Raw genomic sequence first — 21,898 nt, forward strand, 5'->3', positions numbered from 1 at the left:
TTGACAAGTTCCTGGCCTTTCCCGGGTCATTTATCAAGTCAAGTCACCTTCATTTATGTAGCGCTTTTAACAATATAGATTGTTTCAAAGCAGCTTTACAGTGATAATAGGAAATTAAAGTTTACTGCAGCTCTAGAATAAAGTTAGTATCCAGCTAAAGTTAGTTCTACCAGAAAGACCCAGGAGGCAAAATAACGTAACAAGTATGCATTTATTAATTGCCCAGCAAGCAAGTATTATGATTTAAAGTTCTTTGACGTTGGCCCCATCCGTAGCTCGCAATCCGAGGGTACGGAATCTGCATTTCCTGCCTGAAGACGAAGGCAGGGGCGCAGCCGACCCCCTGGGAGGTATGGGAAGGGATCATCCTGGTGGTGGTGGGGAGGATGGAGGTGAATGTAGGCGTCAGCATCTCGTCAGTACCGACCTTTTATACTAAAAGTATTAGAACACGACTGGATAGATGATAAGGTAATAAGTAACGTAACAATTGAGTCTTCCCGGCAGAACTTGCGCTAAAGCTTTCATTTTTGATTGATTCACTTCCGTTGCAAAGATCATTAGTTATTTACTTGGGGGCTGTTTACACGACATGATTATTGGAAAATCGTTTATTTTTAATTCAGGCTGATTTTAATAATGAATCTTATGTGAACCGATTTAGTTGATTCATCGAAGAAGAAAAAAAACTGCTCAGAAGAATGATTCACTCACAGGCTGGAATTCACAATTGCTTCAAGCAATGAAATACAAGTGAAATATTTTTAACAGAGCATACTTGAAAACTATATTCACTATAGAAATTTCCATGACTTTTCCAGGCCTACAAGCACCATTTCATAAAATGTACCTGATATGTCCAGGTTTTCCATGACGGCGAGTTTGGCAGTGACTGACAAAAAAGTTCCCTGGCTTCAATTTTAACCGTGACATTTTTAAAATTGAAACCTGAAAACTTCCATTTAAGCGTGAGCGTGAACGTGAACTCCCTCTTTTACCTGCCGTCTGTTCCCGCAGTCTGACCTCCTTGTATAAGGTGTTCAATTATCTTTTAAAACGATGGGCAGATTCTATTTCCTGTCCATCAATCAGCCACTTAAAATGTACTATGCTTGAGATTATGACGAGCAAATTACACATACAAGAGCTCTCAGCTTCAAAATGGTTATGAGAGTCGTTAAGAGTGTAATTAACCTTGTGTTAAGTGGCATTTACTAATGATTAATGTGCAGTATTATAAAGGCAGATTGTTTCCTAAAATGAATACCTCGAACATAGCCAGTTTAAGCCTAATTGATCCAGACATCAATAACCTGATGCGGGATCAATTACAGCGCCTATTATCAGAGCGACGGCAGAGCGGGCCAGCTTTTAGTTGACACAAATGGCTTACTTACTTAGTGTTATAAATTTATTGTGCCATATTTGCTGACAATACATTGTAGGAAGTCTAGGTTTTGTTGTGACTTGAACGTTGCATTTGGAGAGTTTGCAATGTACCAAATACAGGAATTTCAGTGTCTTCAAGAGCCGTCATGTCGAATCTTGATGAAAAGAGGCATTTGAGGACTTTGTCTCTCCCCTTGTTCTTTGTCCGCTCCGCTGACCCGCTGTTAAGCTCTGTATTTGTGTAGCTTCTGCTATGTGTTAGGCCTCTGCCCCTCTGTCCCTTTCTTTCTCTCATCCTCTCTGTCTCCCCCTTTTGCTCGCTCTAGTTTTACATGAGTCCGTGCCTGTGTGTTTGTGTGCGTGCGTGAGGCCCTGGCCTCTCAGTCTGCCTTTCACAGAGCGAGATGCCTGTCATTCTAATCAGCCGGCTGCCCATCTCTTCCACCACCAGCTGGCTGAGTCAACAAGAGAGAGGGCGAGTGTCTGAGTTGACTGGGCTGCCAAAGAACATATGCCCCTGTAACGGTATCTACTCCCCGAGCCCTGAGCGCTGGAACTCACGGTCCTCTCTAGCTGGCAGGGCCGTCTATGATCCGTGTCTGTTAAACCCATGTCTGACTGACACTGCCAGTGAGCTGGGTCCTGACACGCTGACGCTCAGCCGATCTGACACGCCGAAGCTCGCGCTGGATGATTCCTCCGTCCGGAGAAGCGCGGGTATAGGAGGAAGGAATGGCGCAGCGATATTTCAGACACAGGTTTCAACAGGGATGAGATCGAGATGGATGGGTAAAATTACACTCTACAAACACGAAATGAAAAAATAACCACCTTTAGATGTGACAATAAACTGTTATAGCTATCCAACCATTTTTATTCATTACTAAATGTCTGAATAATCAGCTCATTTTATGCAGTGCAATTAATGGAAACTGTTATGGGATAATAAAAAAAAACAACAACTGAAAACTGCACAGCGATTGCTGACCTCTCTGAAAATGAATTTCTGGAGGCAGTGTTCTCTGAAACTACCTCCAGCCCTCAGAAATAAGCCGCTCCAGGGCGCTCTGCTTGCCGTTGCGCGCCATCTGCTGGTTGCCTTAGTAACTGTCGATAAGACGCTGCTGGCTCATTTGATGGAATTTCACTCATTACAAAAATAATATTAAGTGAAATATTTCAGTACAGGTTTACTTGATTATCATAGATTCATTTTATAACGTTTCTATGTGTAGAAAAACTCTAGTGTTTTTGCCAGTTCCAGTACGAGCACTTAATGAGTAGCCTAGGAGACAGACTGTGATGGCGCGTTTTAACGGCCATCAGCATCGTAAATCCTGCAAAGTTTTTTAAGGTTTTCATTTTTTTTTCATTTATAACACCATACTTTGTATTATATTACCGTTGCATCAAATTACAAGAAACTAGTTAACGCTGCTGTGAGGGTGTTTCTAGCCTAGGCTACAGTGGCTGTGAGAGTGATGGGAAAATTGACAGCTTTCTCTCTTCTGACTGCCGTTATCAGTCTCTCTTTTTGAAGTTGTGAAAACAATTATGTGGAGTTTTTCTTTTGCTATTTGAGCAAATGGGAACACACAAAATGTAGTCTCTTAATTCACCGCTAAGTTTACCCAACTACACCTTCGCCTTTTAAGAACCCGGAAATGCGAAAAGGGTCTATAGAAAAGTTTTGCGGTAAGTCTAAGCTTATGTTTCTTTGACAGTTTTTCTATTTGTATGCTGCATTTCATATCCCATTACTTAGAACCTACCAGGATTGGGGCAACATATTTTAAGAAGTTAGACCGTCATGTTTGTTTCATAAACTTCAGCTTTGCAATTTAATGTACGTCATTTAGGGAGCATTTAATCCGCTGAAGACAACTGTGTAAAACTCAAGTGCAATGATGGTTGTTATATAGCCGTAGGTTCAGTTCACCTTCATAAAGTCACTCTTGGCTCATTAAAGGTTCTCCCATTAACAATAATCCTTCAGCATTTGGCTTAAGGTATTTGGGCAAAGGAGAAGCACGCAAATGCTCCGCTTTGTCGACTTTACGGCAACACTGGAATACATTAAACTCCTGCGCCCTTCTCCATAACTGTTTCCCGCTGTGAGTAATTAGCATTTCTGGGGTAAAAGATTCCAGCATGATTGTCAAGTGTATTACAAAAGACTCAAATTACTCAGGTTTTTTTTTTTTTTCTTCTTTTTTGCGACCATTTATCTAAGGACTGACACAGTCTGCTTCTGTTCCTTGTAAAAGAGAAGGGGGGTGGGAATAAGTCTAGGACACATTGCCATGTTATGAGAATGCATACGAGGAAAAGCATATGAGAACCCTAAAATGAATTAAATTTTGCACCTTTGGATATATATAGCCTACTTTTGAGGTAATATATAGGCTAATGTAATACTAAATTTTATATAAATACATTTCAAAACTAAAACTAAATAGTAATGTTGAAGTAAATGCAAACCTTAATGGTGATCTGTGAAAATCAAGTGAAAATGTTTGTTTGAGTAGCCTGACCAGCCTGACATAGCAACACTGGCCCAATGGTGTGAGTTTGGGGGCGGGACTATCTGTTTGTTGACCAATGACTGACGGGGGAGGAGGTGTTCTGGAAACATGTTTGAAAACAGTGTTTGCCGTTCCATTTGGTACCCCTTAGTTGTGGACAACTTGCTTTTAAAGACAGTCACCATGAAGATACTTGGTTTTATTACCAGAGGCCATTCATCATTTGTCTACTAAACATCTAGTTAAATTCATCAGCACTTCTACTTATGCTATTGTTAACATCACTGTTTGTTTAGAGAGCTTTCCTCCTTCTTCTAGCCCATTATCAGCTCAATGCACGGGAAGAGGCCTAATCAGAAATTCCACTCCACTTGGTCTGTGAGAGTCGAGTCTTCCTATCACAGTTGCCAATACTGCGGGTTGTGCCTATAAAGAAGTCCCTAAAGAAAATTACACAAGAGTTTAAACCTTCAGGCTAATAGCATTGGCACAGACACTTTGCCAATATACATTTATCACCTTCAGCTCTGGCTGGGCCAAAGGTAGTGGGCCAGAGTCATGTCCTTCTTAGAAGTGTCTGGTTGGAAGATTGGACTGTCCGTCATCATTGGCTCTGCCCATTTCCCATGAGTGTACAGAAGGTTGAAGAGTTGTTTGTGTTGAAGGCGAAGTGATTGAACCATTGTCCTTACACTGTTCTGACTTTGAGAACATCAGTTCTAGGACATTGTTAGAGATCTTTGCGCCACCAGCTTAGAGACCACCGTTGACAGAAGAGGACAAGAGAGTTATAAATGGTACATGAGAATGTTTATAACTGCGCTAGTCCATTCATCTTAACTTGTACTGGTCTAGACTCTAGATGAACAAATGACACTTGAATCTGTTGGGCACACTAAGTGCTGTAGAATTAGCTCTTTTGACTAATCCCATGCTAGTCGCTTTAGTCGAACACTGGACGGTTTGTTAAGAGGGCCTGACTGATATCCCGGGCCCTGTATTACAGGATTTACTTTAAACGGCTTCTTTAAAATGTTCTGTGACTGTTTCTCTTTGCTGTTTTGTCCTTTTGTCAAAGAATAGACTATACTGGTGCTCTTGCTATACTTCTGAAGGATTTCTGCCAAAAGCATAGCATTAGTTTAAGCTGTAGGATCCAGCTACATACATCAACTGTTAAGTATCAGTAAAAAAAAAAGGAAAATTAATGGGAAAGGGGGATGTATGAAATGTCCTTAATGTTAATGCTAATCACTTTTTGCCTATTAAGCACAAATTAGTGAGGGCGATGTTAAATGTCACTGGATGTCCTGGGAACCATTTGCACTTTTGAGAGTGCAGACCTACTGAATAGCTTCTGATTAGCATACTTTAGATATGGTTTAATTCTCTCCTCTGCTGATAAGTCACGAATCACACAGAGCCATAAAGCTTTGACAATGATGCTAAAAGACAAAGGCTGCTGGCTGTCGGAAAATATGCCGGACAGGTTAATATGTACGATTATTAATCGTTGTGGGTTGTTCTTCTTTAAGGTATATGTGCCTGACTAGTTTAAGTGTGCTAGGGAAAACAACGTGATTTATATGTTCAGCTTTAGAGAGCAGTTTAGAATAGGTTACTACTGCTAATAATTTGGGGGTGGAAGTACTGTGGCATTATGATATATACCATGATTATCATTGTGATGCATTAATATAAAAATTCTGGCTGATACAATAATTATTTTCATGTTATGGCTGATAACTGATAAATGGCTAATATTAAAATTCTATATTATTTGATCAAAATAAATAACTAAGAGATTTGCTTAAAGATTACATTCAAAAGTGCTATTAACTAGTGTTTTTAAAGATTAACTTTAATTGAGCATTAGATGATGGCAAATGTAATCTAAAGATAAAAATATATGAAATATCACATATATGAAAAAAAATCTCATATATTATTTAACAATAATCGACTTGGTTCTCACATATTTGTGCATCATTAATAACCATTTTGGTATTTATGTAACTTCAAGACAAGTTAAAGAATATGATAGTACTACCATGGTATATGTGCAAAAAAACAGGTAACAATTTTTTTTTTTTTTACAACTAAAGGGTATAAATAAAAATGTTAAAAGTTATTCAGACTTTTCAATGTCTTTTAGTTAAAATGTCATTCTTTTTGTCATTTTAGCCAGCACATTTAATGTTTAGAGAATATCAGTCGAACCATAACCGAGAGCCTCCACATCGAGAGACTTAATTTTCTTGGCCGCCAGCCTCTTGCATTTGACAATGGCGATGCGAGTCGAACAGAAGAGAGTGTCTGCGTCTCTGATGACTAGCGTTCGCTCTTTCAGCTGTTTGGCTGTAAATAATCGTTGATATGCATAAACAGCTCTCTCCATTCATTACTGTCAGCATAGTGAGGGGCCTGCAGGCAGAGGTCGTCCGCCAGGGGTCCACTCTCCGCTCTCAACCCCGCGGTACCCGTCACTCCAACCTGCTCCGCCGGTGCCCTAAACCCTCCATTAGCAAGGCTCCGGGTCGCGACCTCGCTGTGGCATTTGCAATTCCAGATCGTTTGATTAGCAGCGTATTTACATATTTTCCGCCGCAGACACTGTTGGGGTGTCGGAAACACTTGAAGTGTTGTAATTTTCTCTGGCCTTTTTGTCGCGTGGCGATCGGGGCCCACGCACACACACAAATATGCACATGCACTTCTTTTCTACTTACCTCCGATGACAGTGACAGCGTCCTTCGCTTTCCTGCACCAACTCTACGTTTCTGCTCTGACCCCCAGAGAAGTGCCCAGTGAAGTGGATCACAATCCCCATCTGAATCCCCCAAAGATGGGTGGCCTCTTGCCCTTTAAATTTAGTCTGATTGAAGGTACTGAGTTTTTAATGCATGATTCATATTTTACCAATGACTGCTCTTCATTCTGGGACTGAGAAGGGACTGCGCCAGTCAAAGCAATTCATTTAATCCAGCTGCAGCTGGATTTCTTGATAGGAAAAAAAGATCACAAATGAGATCTGTTTAAAGCATTTAAAGCAGTTTGGGAAGAACATATTGCTTGTTGCCTTTTTTTCCCTCCTATTTTATGAAAAAGTGAAAATGAAATAAGAACTATGAACGAGAGTAGTAGATACTGTATTAGGTAACTGCTTGTTCCAGTTTACAGCAAGTTTCTTGAATATATATATTTACAAGACATGATAAACTTTGTCATGTCTTGCTTTTACCCATTTCAGTCCCTTACAGTGCATTCACACGTTGGCGTTAAAGCTTCTCATTTACTTCGAATGAGTGACGTCATGCGTTACCGAGCTGAATTGTGGGTTCCGTTGTGTCGCAACGGCAGAAGTTGAAAAATTTTCAACTTTTCAAGAGCAAACGCAGGCGTCAGCCAATCAGATTGCCTATGCAAAAACCCTAGCACTTACGCTAGCCAATTACGTTAATGCAACACTGGAAAAGTAATGTGATTGGCTGTTGTCACTATGACGGTCGCGTCAGCACCAAGCTTCAGACACGCCTTTCGCCAAGAGTTTTACGCCTATGCCCCGTGTGAATGCAGCGCAACGCTGGGACCAAGATGGGTCTTGCGCATGTTGCCCAGTTGGGACCCACCTAGTGGCAAGTGCAATCCTGCATGAAATCCATGTGGGCAATTGGCATGGGGCCTTTATGGAACCCACGGACAATCCTATATAATGCCCAGTTTTTCAGCCCATTTCATACCAAATGTACATACATATATGTATTGTCTGGGTAGGTTCAACTGTGAGCTTGAACAGCGCCCCACAGAGGTTTGTTTCTGGTCAGAGGTCTATTGTGTGGTTAGTAGATCAGACAGACTCCTCCAGTTGTTTAGCAATGTAATCCCAAGTCATTTGTCACAGCACAGAACAGCAGCAGTAGCTATGCATGCACAAAAGGAGATCAATGCAATTAGCAGCCATTTCAATGCAAAGGACTTCAATACTAATGTAAGTGAACGCACATGACAGAGAGAGGTCAGAGAGAAAAAGAGAGAGAAAGAGATATGTCTGATTGAGTAAAATGCAAGTTAGACCATATTATAATTTGCCACTTTAGACATTTAACACTTACACAAATAGTAAAGATGAATCTTTACAGTAGATCACAGTATCTGCACGCTGCAATGCAGTATCTTGAATGACGGTGTGCATAAATGGACTTTTTATCTGCTGTCTAGAGCAGTGTTTCCCCTGCCACAGAAATATATTCAGAACAACCACTCAATTGCAAGTGGAATTTTTTTTACACAACTTCTCTATTAACAAAAATGTATTATAGCTACCCGCAACAGGGATTCTTTCCAGGGACTTGAATATTTTGAATCTGGTTGCTAAAAAAGTGTATTGCACTGAGTAGGTACTACATTTTACAAGAACTAACCTTGTGACCATTAAAAAAGTATGTTCTACATAGTATGAATACGTAGCCTGGGTGCCAGCCCGAACCCCGCCCACAACATTTTTTGGTCGGGAAGTTCGGTCTGGACTCGATCCGTTGACGAGTAATTATGCTCGGCTCCCAGAAGGCCGAGCCAATCAAATTGCCAGGGCGGGCTGTAATCGATGATGGACAGATGATCTGCGGTTACGTAATCACCCACGTCACCAAAGAGCGCTTGGGTTGAATTGGTTTTCAACAAACATGACTGCAGCTGGAGAATTGAGATGTTTAGATTCCGCTATCGCGTCTGTTATAAAAGAAATCGACAGCGCATTAATTTTAAAAGACGAACAGAGAACCGCAATCAAGGCATTTGTCGATCTCTTTTCTCTGAAGCCTCAGATGAACACGCTTCTTCAGCCTGGTCTCTTTCGTCGTCTTTCCATTTTTTTTAATCAGTCAAGTCGCGTTGCAACCGTGTTATAAAGTTGAGACAGGGCCGACAAATGCGACCAGATTTATTTGCTTTATTGTCGAGATCTAATCCTAAACGGAGAACTTGTTCGTATATAGGCTACATACACCTTTTGTATTTCTCTCAAAAATGCTATTCGTGCTTGTAAGTACTCCGCGAATTCTTAAATTATTTTTACAACAACGGCAAAGATCGTTTACACTCATTACTTTACTACTTCTCCCAGCGTGCGTGCAGTTGAGCTCTGTTGACAACTTGTCACCCAACATACGTCACTTACTGCGTTGCTCTGATTGGTTGTAGGTCTATCCAATTGAGTGCAGAGTTTTTTTTTTCCTGGTTCGGTTAAGACACGCCTCATAATCAAAGCCCTATGGAGCAGTTTCAGACTCACATTCTGCCTAGAATATGAGTATGACGAAGTCAGGCTAATGAATACGTGTAGTATGAATTGAATTCGGAATTACTACATCTGCCATGATGTCACCATCATGTGACTTATGACGTCAGTTGCGTTGCTTCACTGCCATTCAGACCTCCTCTCCCGTGGCCTCATGGGATAGTAAACTGTCCTTTAGATGTGCACTTCGGAAAATCAGCAGATCTAGTAGGTCATTCGTGTACTTTAGACCTATTATTTTATGAATACTATGAATTTGGACATTCTAGTACTTTTACAAACTGTCTTTCATCTACTATATAGTAGGGAAGGAGTCATATTCAGACACAGGGCGAGTTGTTCATGGCAGAAGAGCAAAGTCTTTACCTAAAATTGTGGTGTTTCTTTGAAGATCTGTAGATATAGAAAGTTTAAGCAACATAGAAAAAGACTAATAAGTTTCAATAACGTCCTTACATCATTTTAATTTTGGTCATCATTAATTTTTGCACATATCATCTTCCCATTTGTAAACTACAATGACACATGGCAAATTAAGCGCATTACATGCTCCCTCTTCTTTAATTGGTTAGCAAAATTGTCCCTCTCTTGCAGTTGCTTTGTTATAAAACAGCGATTTGTGAATGTTATTTCACAACTTGAACTCAAATGCTATTGGCTCTTACTACTGTCAGTTTTTAATGCCAGAAGAGCAGCCATACTCTTCAAAAAGTTAAGACTTTAGTAAATGAAATATGAGTCATAAAAAAGTCAGAATCTTCTTCGAATGAAATGTCAAAGTCCCAAAGATAGTGGTCTAGCGGCCTAGATCAGTGGTTTCCAAACCTGTCCTGGAGGACCCCCAGGTCTCCCTTATCGGACACACCCAATTCAGGTCTTGGAGTCAAAGCCACTTTAAGACAAGCCTCCCAAGGTAAGCATAAAATAGCGTAATGCTGTGGTAAGCAGGGAACGGCACCAGAGGCCCTTTTTTTTTTTTTTTTGCTCTTAAACATTTGGATTGATCTCTTTTGAGGTTACATAAAAAAACAAACGCTGTTTTATAAGAGGTCACAGACAATTGTGTGACAGGTATGATTCAGTTTATGGCACTTCTCATTAATTTCTATGGCATCCGCAAACAGTAATTGACTGTCGCACAACTCTGAACGAAATTCTATGATGTCATGGCTGTAATGTGATTGGTTATCAAGGCACACGTGATCCAAGTTGGCCGTTACGCTTTCTCCAATGGTAGAGCCAATAATAAGACAATCACAAGTATCCAATTTTATATATATATATATATATATATAAACAGTATGTATCAAAAGAAGTATGTCCAAATTCACAGTTCTCATAAAAGAGTAGGCAAAAAGTACCCGGTTGACCTACACTACTTCCGGCGATTTCTGAAGTGTGTTTATGATGGACAGTTTACTATCCCATGAGGCCACGGGAGAGGATTTATGAGTGGAGGTGAAGCGAAGTAAATGACACTGGTAGGTCACATGATAATGACAACATGGCGAATGTAGTACGTCCAGATTACATACTACACACATTCATACTATATAGGACGTACTTTAAGCGGTCGTGAAGTAATTGCTTATTCAAAATACCTACTCGAGAGTATGTGATTTCGGACGCAGCCACTGTTGCAGTCTCTACTAATAAGCTGATGAGTTGAATCGGGTGTGTTTGATGAGGGAGAAATACAAAATGTGCAGTGCTGGGGATACTCCAGGACAGGTTTGGGAACCATTGGTCTATAATATTAACACCATTTAATATTTAACACCATTTAGACCAAAGGTAAGGGTAAAGTTTAATTTAAGTGGTTCAAAACTTCAACAGTTGACAATGTATGAGATGGAGATGATGTGATGATGACAGTTGACAGGTTTTGTGTACTTGAACAAAATATATGTGGAGGGGGAAAAAAGAAAACTTTTAAACACACAAAATACATTCCATACATTCAACTACTTCTTCTATTCAAACCACAAAATTAATAGTGTTACATAAAGAAAAAAAACAATCCAATTGCAAATGAATTCATAACATGCTATTTAGTTTTCTTAGGTCTTCTGCTCTAGTACTTAGGGGTAATTTAGTAAAAAGCTATCAGGAAAAGCTATTCATGTTTTTTTTTGTGTTTTTTTTTTTGTGTGTCCTAGGACCAATTTTAAAAGATTCCATGATTTACTGTTAGTAAATTACAATTCAGCAGTCACATTTCATCCTATGCAACTTTCAAGACATCAATTGCAGGAACATAAAGTCCATATAGAACAACCAAGGGTTAAGTGCCTTGCTCAAGGGCAGTGGTGATAGAACTGTTCTCAGTTACTCTCAGTTCCTGGGTCACCACCACTGCTTAGAACCTGCAACATGTTACAGTTTGACTGCTGAGCATCAATACAAATGCATACTGGAGGATCTTCTAAAACAAAATTTGTAATGTAGGATCAGTTTTCTTGGCTTAGTTTCCAACACAAGGACTTAGGCAATATAAATGCTCTAGATAAATGCTCATTTTTGACTGTTGTACATATCTAAATGCAATTAAAAGTACACAGCTGTGTGGGACTGTATTCGTAAATACCTAATTACCATATACAACATCCATAGAAATATATGGACAAGAATTTCTTTGCTTTAAGTTTTCAAACTCTAAAAATATGTCAATCTAAAGCTTTATAAGTAGCATTATAAAACACACTAAAATCCCCCAATCTAGTCTTGCTCTAATACTAATCTCTCTATGATGCAATAATTTAAATGATTATACAGACAACTTGCAACTCATCATGTTAAGATTAAAATAGATCCTTCATCAAGAACGTCAGCATTTTAACATGGCTTTAAGACCTGATGCGCCATTGAATTAAGTTTTCTTTCTCTTTTCTTGAAATACAATTATTCATAATCCACTGAGGCAAACATATTTGCTGGAAAAAAGGAGAAACACATGAAAAATTAAGCGCAGACAAATAATATTCCTGACTTTGTTGGACCAATCAGATGACACTAACGCAAAATATGGCATGTGTCTTTACCTTATACTCTTCAGAAAGATGGTTTATGAATATGACACAACGCAAGTGGAAACCCATGTAACAATACAACTGCGCTTACATAAATACTTTAAATCCCAGGTATAGCACAATACAAAAGTGTCTAGGACATATTTTGATTATAGTGCCAAGTGTTTGTCCAACCAGTGACAAAACACACACATCTATATTATATATGCCTATAATCAGCAAAACTCAAATCTTAAGTACTGAATTTCATTGCATGTCTCCTTCGCGTGCAATTATGCACTGGTGTGAATGAATGCAGGCTTTGGAATTTCATCTAACTCAAGTCCTGAGAAATAGAATGTGGAAAACACAATCACACACGCACGCACAAACTACACTCGTTGCAGACTAAGGCTATTTAGTTGAACAACTAGTCATTCGGGGAACTCGGAGGCAGCATTTCAAGTTTAGGGGATCAGCTGAAGTCCTTGGGTTTGAGAACGCAGCTCACTGTCATACTCCATCAGCTTTGACCTCGTGTTGCCAAGGCTTTAGCCCTCAAGTGTTTTGCAAGTTCTGGATAAAGGAGGTGTAAACATGTTGCAAACATGTCATCGGCCTGTTCTGCGTAGTTTCGTTTTAATCTAGAGCTTTGTGTCAGGTGAAAATAAAAAAGGAAACACTTCCCATCAAACTAAACTAAAAACACGAACAAATCCAATGCCGTACGTTACACAAAGTCTTCCTTGAATGCCGTATTTGTGCATCAAACAGTTTTTGATGGACTTTTTATAGATTTCAAACTTCATTTGAGCTGGTCGTGAGGAGGTGGGGATGTTCAGTGAGATCCGGAGGGGTCCGTGGGTTCATTGGTAGGGGCTTGGCGGAGTCTCCTGTCTGGGTACTGTGCGTTGTCGAAGGCTAGACGGTGCACGGTCTGGACATGAGTCTTCAGGTTACCTTTCTGCGAGGCGCTGTAAGGACAGTATCGGCACTGGAAAGGTCGCTCACCTGAAACGGACACACAAAAAACAAGATGAGGTCAGAGCCTGGACCCGAAGGTGAGAGCGAATCCGAGTTTTGGAACCAGAGAGGAGAGAAAGGTGACGTGGCGGTGATGTCGAAGGGCTGGCTTTGAGAGCGCTGCCTTCCCTTTTCAAGAGGAAAGAACAGAGGCAGGTTGGGAAGGTGGGGGGAGGGGCCGTGGCATGATTGATGGGCTGATGACATGCCATATGGAGACGGTTGACTGTTCCCCCCGAGGGGACGTCAGCCTTTTGTTTTCTGTTTCTGTCAGCTGTTCGTACAAACACACAAACTCACAGACACAAGAATCTCTGCCTGCCTGCCTTCCCCTGAGCAATAAGACGTCACACCGATGGTAGATGTCGAAAGTCTGGGCATATCAAGTTTTGCGAGGAGAGGCGAACTTGACAACCACACACAGACCTAGTTTCTCCTTCTGCCCATGTCTGTTTGGGGCTCAACACTGGAATAATTGTCAGAGTCCCAGTTTCAGCGTTTAATTAGACTGATGTACAACGTTGTCCTCGCGCAATCGCATAAAAATATCCCCCCACACCTGAGCAAAACAAATGAGTCTGCCATTCAATTTCTCCGTATTATTATTTTTGAAAAATGAATGAATTATCCACTAGGAAATAATTGTCATTCCGAGGGGCTGAAAAAGGGGTATTATCATAAATCATGCCTCATAAAAAAATGAAGACAGACACAATTAATCAGGACTATCTGAGGCTGGGTTGCGCTGGCTGCCTGATAAGGTCTGCGGCACAGTAAGAGCTCATCCAGGGGCACCGTGGTTCCCTGGAGGAGTAGAAAGTGAAACCCTGATACAAAACAGAACTCGCCAAATTACATTAAAGGTTATTGTCAGAGCATCACCAAGAGGGCGGCACAAATTTAATTTGACCTTTACTCTCGGCCTGCTTTTGCCATTTGTAATATGCAACACATGCAAAGGGGGTAATTCATTAAGGGTGGGCCTCCCCGTTGCAGAAAAGCACATCTCCGACTGTTAAGGTGGATGCTGGATGTAATCCATTTGATCCCGTAACGTCTGTTTATTTCTCGAATTTTCTGCATGGTAACAACGACGGCAGGTTGAAACTGCACATCACAGAATGTAGAAAGGTGAAGAAATGATTGACAGGACAGAAAAAAAACCACAAGAAACACACAAATAATGCAAACAACCGAACGAAAAGTGGAACATACTTGTTTGGGGGCTTCTGTAGAGGATGGACTCCAGTTCCCATGAGTCCATTGGACTCAAACATCACTGTGGGAGCAAGGTGGCCGGGTTAAAAAGAGGAAATCAAATGTAAACGTTGCAAAAATTGGAACTTGTTCCCTTTTATTGTCACCCAGCAGGGTGTAAACATCGTTCTTGTAAAAACTAAGCTTCTAAGTCAATATAAAATCAAAATTGATTTATGTTCTAATCACATGTTCCTGCTTGGATGAATAGTCTTCCTTCTAAAATATATAAACCACTTTTCACGGCCCAATCAATTGGGCTGAAAAAAGAAAAACAATTTTTTATCTCACTGAATACCCTGTTTTACTGGCACGTCAAAGTTTCACGTTGACTTTAATGATGTTCCTGCTTTTCCTTGTCAAATTTTAAGCAAGTATTGAACATCCTCAAAGCAGGAATCCATTTTAAAAGCACTAAGGTGCAAACCAAGAATCCACCCTCTCATCAAGCATTAGCCATAAAGGCCTTGAATTAGTATCACCAGTTAGCGTGGCCGCGGCAGACAGTGAACTGAAACTACCAATTTAAAGTGACACACAGAGTTAGTGTGCATGCTAATGGAGGCCGGGGGCCCCTGCCCCGCTTCATTTGGAAGCTCACACTGAAGAGAGCAATCACTGATGACGTAGATTGTAAGTCTATGTGCATAGAGAGAGAGAGAGAGCGCTTCGTAAAATGTAGCATTTGGCCTCTGTCACTGGGGATCAGTCTGGATAGTATGCACAACCTTCACACAGTCTTCAAAACAATTTTTTTTAAATAAATCGGTCCTCTCATGATCCGAGCAGCTAAGTGCACCCCTGTTTAAAAGAGCGCAGGGAACCCTATTCATTTGGACTATTAAGAATGGAATGTGATCTCTTTATATTATTAAAAAGCTGCTACAGTGCATGCTAATGATGTGCAATAGCGCTTTTCCCCTAGTAAACTGGAGGTAAATGTACTAAATACTAAATAGCAACGGTGATTTCAGTTTGTAGAACGTAAATTGAAACAAAATTACAATGACAATGAATCCTAACAAGCCCCTAGTTGTTTATGTAAACATTCAATGGCGCACAACCTCATTATAAATGTATTATGGCGTATGAAAGTTTGTTGTTGAACAAGGATGATGGATATAATCTTATCTGTGATGAAATGAAAAAGACCCCAGATTGAGTAGGTGTGTGTGTGTGTGTGTGTGTGTGGTTTGATGAGAAGACAAGGGCAAACTGTCACATTTTCTCAGTGAGCATTTGACACATATCATACTGGACTGGTGACTGTTCAGCTTATTAGCATGCACAATTACAGCTCCATAAGTGACATCTGATTAATAATGTATACAATTTTCACAGGTCAGAGTCACACGCAAATATGTTTGCGGCGGAAAGAAAGAAAGACTCTCGTTCAAGGACAGAGAGAAATCGCTCGTTATACATACACACACACTTTGCACATAAACGCATACACGCACATTTAAATATATATGACATTTTTATGGTAATATAATATGGAATCATTTAGCAGCTTCTATCTTATCCAACTTAACTTTGGTGTATTTATAAATTTTCACATTTTATATATAATATTTCATACATAGAATGTTTTACTTATTGGATAAAGTATCTTATAATATAAAAAATATTTATAATTATATTTACAATGATAAAGAATATATAATGTAACATTAAAAGCAGTGGTTATAGCACTACACTACAATTTATTGCGTAAAGTATTTTATAATTTTTTATATATTTATTATTACATTTATAATGATAAAACTGTGACACAAAAACAGCATTTTTAATAGGAAAAGGTATTTTGTGACTGGAGACGCTAATAAAAAAAAAAGTAGTTAAGTTAGCAGTTTCAGTTAGTTGCTTCCCAACGTTTGTTTTTAGTGTGTGTATCTCACCTGTGTGTGATCTCATGTGTGTGCGGTAATGGCTGGGCTGGTTAAAGCTCTTCCTGCACACCGGACACACATACTCCCCCTGCTGAGACCCTGACCTCGCCAACCCTACAGTTCACAAACACAAACAGAGAAATGGAAATTAATAGGAAAAACATGTAGCCAAACTTACACAGAACAGATAGAGAGGTTAGGAGATGGAGAGATAGAGAGAGAGAGAGAGAGAGCATCATTAGTATGTTTTATGTGTCATTATGGGAGGCTACCTTCAGGGCTTGGATGGGGAGCTGTCATGCCGCATCACGAGAGCATCTCTGACAGCCTGACATGAACACAGGCCCATGTGACCGCATAAATTACAGTGAATTAAAAGCCTTGCCCTGTGATGAGCCCCCATCTGCGCTACCATGTCACATGTCAGGTGTGCTGCTTTCCCCTTCCTCCCTCTCTCCTTGTCTCCTTCCCTCTCGCTCTCACTGCTCTTTTCCTGCCCGTCGCTCTAGCTATGTCAGCCCTCGTCCGTGCGAGGGGAATCGCTCGGACACGTGCGCGTCGGTGAAGGACTCGCTGAAGTAACAGGAACGGATGTGGAACCTGAAGCAACCGGCATTCGTTTCCCCTCAGGGCGCTTTAAGAGCGTGAGCTGAAATGCTGTCCCTTTGGCTCCTGTCCGTCACCTGGCACTGGTGGTCCTACCTGCTCCGACCCCTCGGGCCAAGCTTTGTCGTAGCGCTGAGCCGTGACTTAGAGTGTTGGTGGCAGTGGTAAGCAAGGCTACGTTTAGTAAACATGAGTCTGTGAGTTATTACCATACAGGAGCGACGCAACAGGAAAAGCAGCGGACGGCACAAACAAAAGGATAGTCTAATATTGGAAAGGTCACTTTATTGTATGTGACTCAAAGGGCTAAAGAGAGCGCTGATGATATCAGGCCAGACAGTTGACAGAAATTTTCTCTGTCTTTCCGCAGAACTACACTCACTGAAGCCGGCCAACTGGACCACCGCCTGGCAAAATGTCCTTAAATGAAGTGGAATGAAAAAAAAAAAGCATTTGAAAATATTTTTCAAAGCAGCTGGTGGCTTAATTTGACTCCTCTTGCTCTTTCGTACATTGACTCGTTGAGTTGGCTACTTTGCATATTTGTGGCGTTGAGGCGCTGTAACCCCTCAGAAAGTGCCCGGCGTGCTGTTATGAGCGTGATGTTTAAGGCTCGGAATGCCTCTCAGCGATAGCTGTCTGAAATGTTTTTACACACTTTCGTAGGTTACACGATGATGAAGAGATTACTCAATAGTTCCATTAACCTTTGCGTATGCGCATGCTGGCACAACGGCATGTGGGGTGATGCGTGCCATTTTAGCCCTCACCGTTCTCATTTGTCATTTCAGCTCAGGAGTAAATGTAGTTAATGTGCCTTTGCTGAATAATTCAGGTACTGTGACCTGACAACCATTTTTCAGCATGTCAATCTTTACCTGTTTTTCAATGTTACAATGGTCCTGTGAAGTTAGTGTTACTGGAATAATTCATAACTTAAAAAACAAAACACTTGAATGACACATAGGCATCACATCATTATAATGCACGATATGAAAAACGGATTTTAATTTGCAAAAAGAATCCAATAAAAGTGTTATTAAATCATTAGTGTTATTAAAGATTAACATTAGGTGAGCATCAGATGATGGCAAAGGTAATTAAAATGCAAATTTGGGAAATGAGCATGCATAAATAAATATCCAATATTGACAGATACCAATAAACAATAATAATAAAAAACTTTAAAACCCATTCCAATATATTATATTTCTAGATCTAGGCCTTCTAAATAGCAAACATCTGATATGAAAAGCTTTGTCAATGGATAATATTACAAATAGTAAACAACTGCTTTATATTTTATTGCAAATATTTAACAAGTGTGTCTTGTCAAGTTTCTGTACATCTTATTTTAAATTATTCAATTGTATATATTATGGTGTATATTGACATTATAGGCCACCCTGCTCTCTAGGTATTAATATTGGTCATAATAATAATAATTGTGATTATTTTTTTAAAGGTGAATAGTTTTTAGCTTCAACAATTTCTGTAAATGATTGTGCATCCACAACTGCAGTTACATTTGAAGGTTTTCGATTCTTGACTGAGGTATGTAAATGTAGGATTTGGCTTAATGAATGCACATCTTGCCATGTTTGTACACATCTTGTACATTTTTGTAAACTCTCTTGAGGGTCCAAATACTGTTTGGGGCCACTGTACAATAAATATTAGCTTACTGGAATAAAAAAATAAAAAAACAGTTAAAACTGCATCCTATGATAGTGGTATACTTTCAAACACCCATTAACAGCCTCTTACCTGCTTGCTCTGCAATGGCGTTGCTGAAGCCCCAGTGGTGGTAGAGGGCAGCTAAATCATGAGGACTGCAGTTCTTCAAGAAACTCATGATGTCCGTCACAGCTTCTGGACCATCAGCCTTTGACTGTCTCTTGGACTGGGAGTGAGAGGATGGGCCGCTCGAGCCAAGTCTGCTCCAGGGGTCATACCCAGCCACGGACGGTGTATCCTGAGCTTGAGAATCCGACCTGCCGGGGGTCTGAGGAGCATGGGCTTTGGAGCTCCTCTGATCCGAGAGGTTGTGTTTGCTAGAGAGCATAAAATGAAGTCCTTCTTGAGGTAGCAGACTTCTCTCCATCACTCTGCTTCCTGTCTTTGGGGTTCCAGTCTTCTGAGGACTTGCCGTGAGCCGCGATGAGCTATTTTGATGGACGTCTGCTTTGTGTTTACTGCCTGCCAACTCACTCGTCCTGGACTTGCTGGTCTTATGTTTGGACGAGTGAGATGGTGCCCCTGGTGCTGTGGCCGCGTGCCAGCTCTTGCTTTGCGAAGAGCTGGACTCTATGCTACTTGTCTGAGGTTTTGATTTCTTTGTCCCTCCAGGGCTGCAATCAGGTGGACTCGTTCGGGAAGCTCTCATCTGTGGCAGAGACGGGCAGTCCTTACCCTCCAGAAACGGAGGTGGCCCGGTGCGTCTCTTGAAATCGAGAAGCGATTTTGGCCCCTTGAGGCCGTTCCTTGGGGCCCACTTAGGCACCAACGTAGTGCTGTCAACTTTGTGTGCAATTCGTTGGTGGATCCAGAGAACTTCTGGATACAGTGTTGCATAAGAGCAATAAGGACACTGGTGTCTGACCAAACTGTTCAAAAATGTAGAAGAAACCCCTTCTTTTTCGTTATCCACTTCAATGGAGAGATTAAGCAGATTAGCATCCACTTTATCAGTGGAGCTACTTTCTTTCAACCCCTTGCTCTTTTCATCCTCCGTCTTTGAAGCGGCGTCGCTTAGTGCTGCCCTCTCCAGGTGAGTTGAGGTGGTGTAGGGCCAGTAGGGCTGCTGCAGCAGGGCATTTCTCAGTCTTGGGAAGCCTGTGTGGCTCTTTTGGTGAGTTTGGCTTTGGCTGAGTGAGCTGGTTAAGGCATCACTCCTCTGGCCCCAGTCCCTGATCGCCAAATGATGTGTTTGGACGTGGGCAGCGATGGCCGAGGGCTCCGAGGTGCAAAAGTCACAGTGCTCACAGGTGTATGGCTTTTTATCTGTCAAGAAAACAACATACAAGGATTTGTAACTATATAACAATAGTAAAAAAATTCTCTGAAAGTATAAAAGCTAGCAGTCACAATAACACTGATTTTAGATACGGACAGTGAAAACTATTTTAGAGAATCACCACAAGATGGCGCCACATAACCATGTAAATTTACAGTACAACATACTAATCCTGTACAGAAGTTTTAGATAGTGTTTATATATATTACACACACACACGATGTTTAAATTAAAAAAGAAATGAACTTTTCTTCATCAAGGAAGGATGCATTAAATTGATCAGAAGAGACAGTAAAGACATTTATAATGCTAGAAAATACTTTCAAAAATCAAATAAATTCTCAAAAAATAACGGTTTCCACAAAAGTATTAAGCAGCACAATTTTTCTAAAATGTCTAATAAAACATAATATTTAATGTGTGACATTGAAAAACTCTCTAATGAGTATGGTTATGGCATTGCGTAACATATAAATAATAATCTACATAGTTACACAAGATCAAAAAACCTTAATGGTGGTAGCACAATCGCACACAGTTTGTTTAACATTAGTACAATGGAGCAACAGACTACTGGGCCTGGGAACTTTGCCTGGGACTACCTCTTCTCATCTGTCAGCAAGATGTTTGTTTACATTTAACATGTCTGCAATCTCTCAGTAGCTCTCTCTCTCTCTCTCTCTCTCTCTCTCTCTCTCTCTCTCTCTCTCTCTCTCTCTCTCTCTCTCTCTCTCAAGCCATCTGGATTCCATTTGGTGGCTTACACTAGCTGCTGTGCAGCCTTCAATCCACTCTCTCTGAGGTTACTTTTGAGCCAATTCGGAGAGGGGGTCCGCTGAGATAAACCTTACACAAACGTAATGGCCAAAACTGCTTCCCTAAATTCTTTCTGCCTTACAAAAGCTACAAGAGGAACTATCATATTCTAAGAATAATGTGGTATGATAATGAATCTTTTAGAGGAGATCAATTGTGTGGAAGAGCATTCTATAGTCTTCACACCTTCATTAAAATATCAGCAGTGATTGGACATCTGTTTTAACTCTTACACAATGAAACCTATGTTCTGGAACATTCCATCTGTGTTAATTCCTAAGAGGTCATCTTTTGTTTAAGGCAATTCATTTTTCTCAACCTTGTGGTAACACGGGGCCAATCTCTCAGATCTATAATCTGTTCCTTTATAGACGATTAATACTACACCCAATGATTTCACTAAATTTGACAAGACTTATCAATCATCAGGACAGATTCAGTGCTCTATGGGGCTTATTGGCTTTGTTGAAATACCTGCCATATGAAGTATTTTTCAGTGATTTTAGTGTTGTGTTTTAACTGAAGGTCTGCATTAAGATGGGGAAAGTGGAAAAAAGACAAATCTTTAGAGCTTGTCTTCCTGAGACAGGAAGTCCAGAAATAGCATCATGCAAAGAGGGCTGGACACCACCAGCTACAAGCAAAAGATTGAGCAATTCAGAGCCTGGTTTTGCACCTTGATAACCAAATTATGCTATGGTTCAAAGATCTCACTTAGTCTGAAGACAGATTTAAAGGGTATGAACAAGTGATACACAAGTGAGATGTATTTATTTTTAATTTCCCCAATCCTTTGATTATAGTCAATAACTAACTGTCTTGAGTAAACTGTCTCGAGGTCCTTTACAACAAATGTAGTTTTATGTATTTATTATAGCTTTGATGCAGAAGAGTAAAACAAAACTATGGGTACTACATATGGAAATCACAATAGTTTTATACTTGATGGGAATTTTGTGCATAAAGCTTAAAATATGTTAATTCTTAAATTGAAAGCTAAGAACATGCTCTCTATTTGAAATCAATTATGTGCACAAACAGTACAGTACAACTGAACACGTTAAAATGTG

At 40.3% G+C, this 21,898-nt stretch overlaps 1 protein-coding gene across 4 annotated transcripts in view; it reads right to left on the reverse strand.

Annotated features, from left to right (window-relative positions):
* Positions 1–11,005: 11,005 nt before the first annotated feature.
* znf516 (zinc finger protein 516) overlaps positions 11,006–21,898 on the reverse strand; it is a 41,316-nt gene continuing 30,423 nt past the window's right edge. For 2 of the 4 annotated variants that reach the window (XM_084422722.1, XM_084422721.1), the window contains exons 3-6: positions 18,764–19,999; positions 16,400–16,504; positions 14,457–14,520; positions 11,006–13,229 (exon numbers count right to left, since the gene is read on the reverse strand). In XM_084422722.1, coding sequence (XP_084278848.1) covers positions 13,226–13,229; positions 14,457–14,520; positions 16,400–16,504; positions 18,764–19,999 — 1,409 coding nt within the window. In that variant the 3' untranslated portion in view covers positions 11,006–13,225. The remainder of the gene's footprint in view (positions 13,230–14,456; positions 14,521–16,399; positions 16,505–18,763; positions 20,000–21,898) is intronic. The other 2 variants (XM_084422720.1, XM_084422719.1) reach the window with 1 other exon arrangement.

The sequence above is a fragment of the Rutilus rutilus genome, assembly GCF_951802725.1.
Source record: "Rutilus rutilus genome assembly, chromosome: 11".
Lineage (NCBI taxonomy): Eukaryota > Metazoa > Chordata > Actinopteri > Cypriniformes > Leuciscidae > Rutilus > Rutilus rutilus.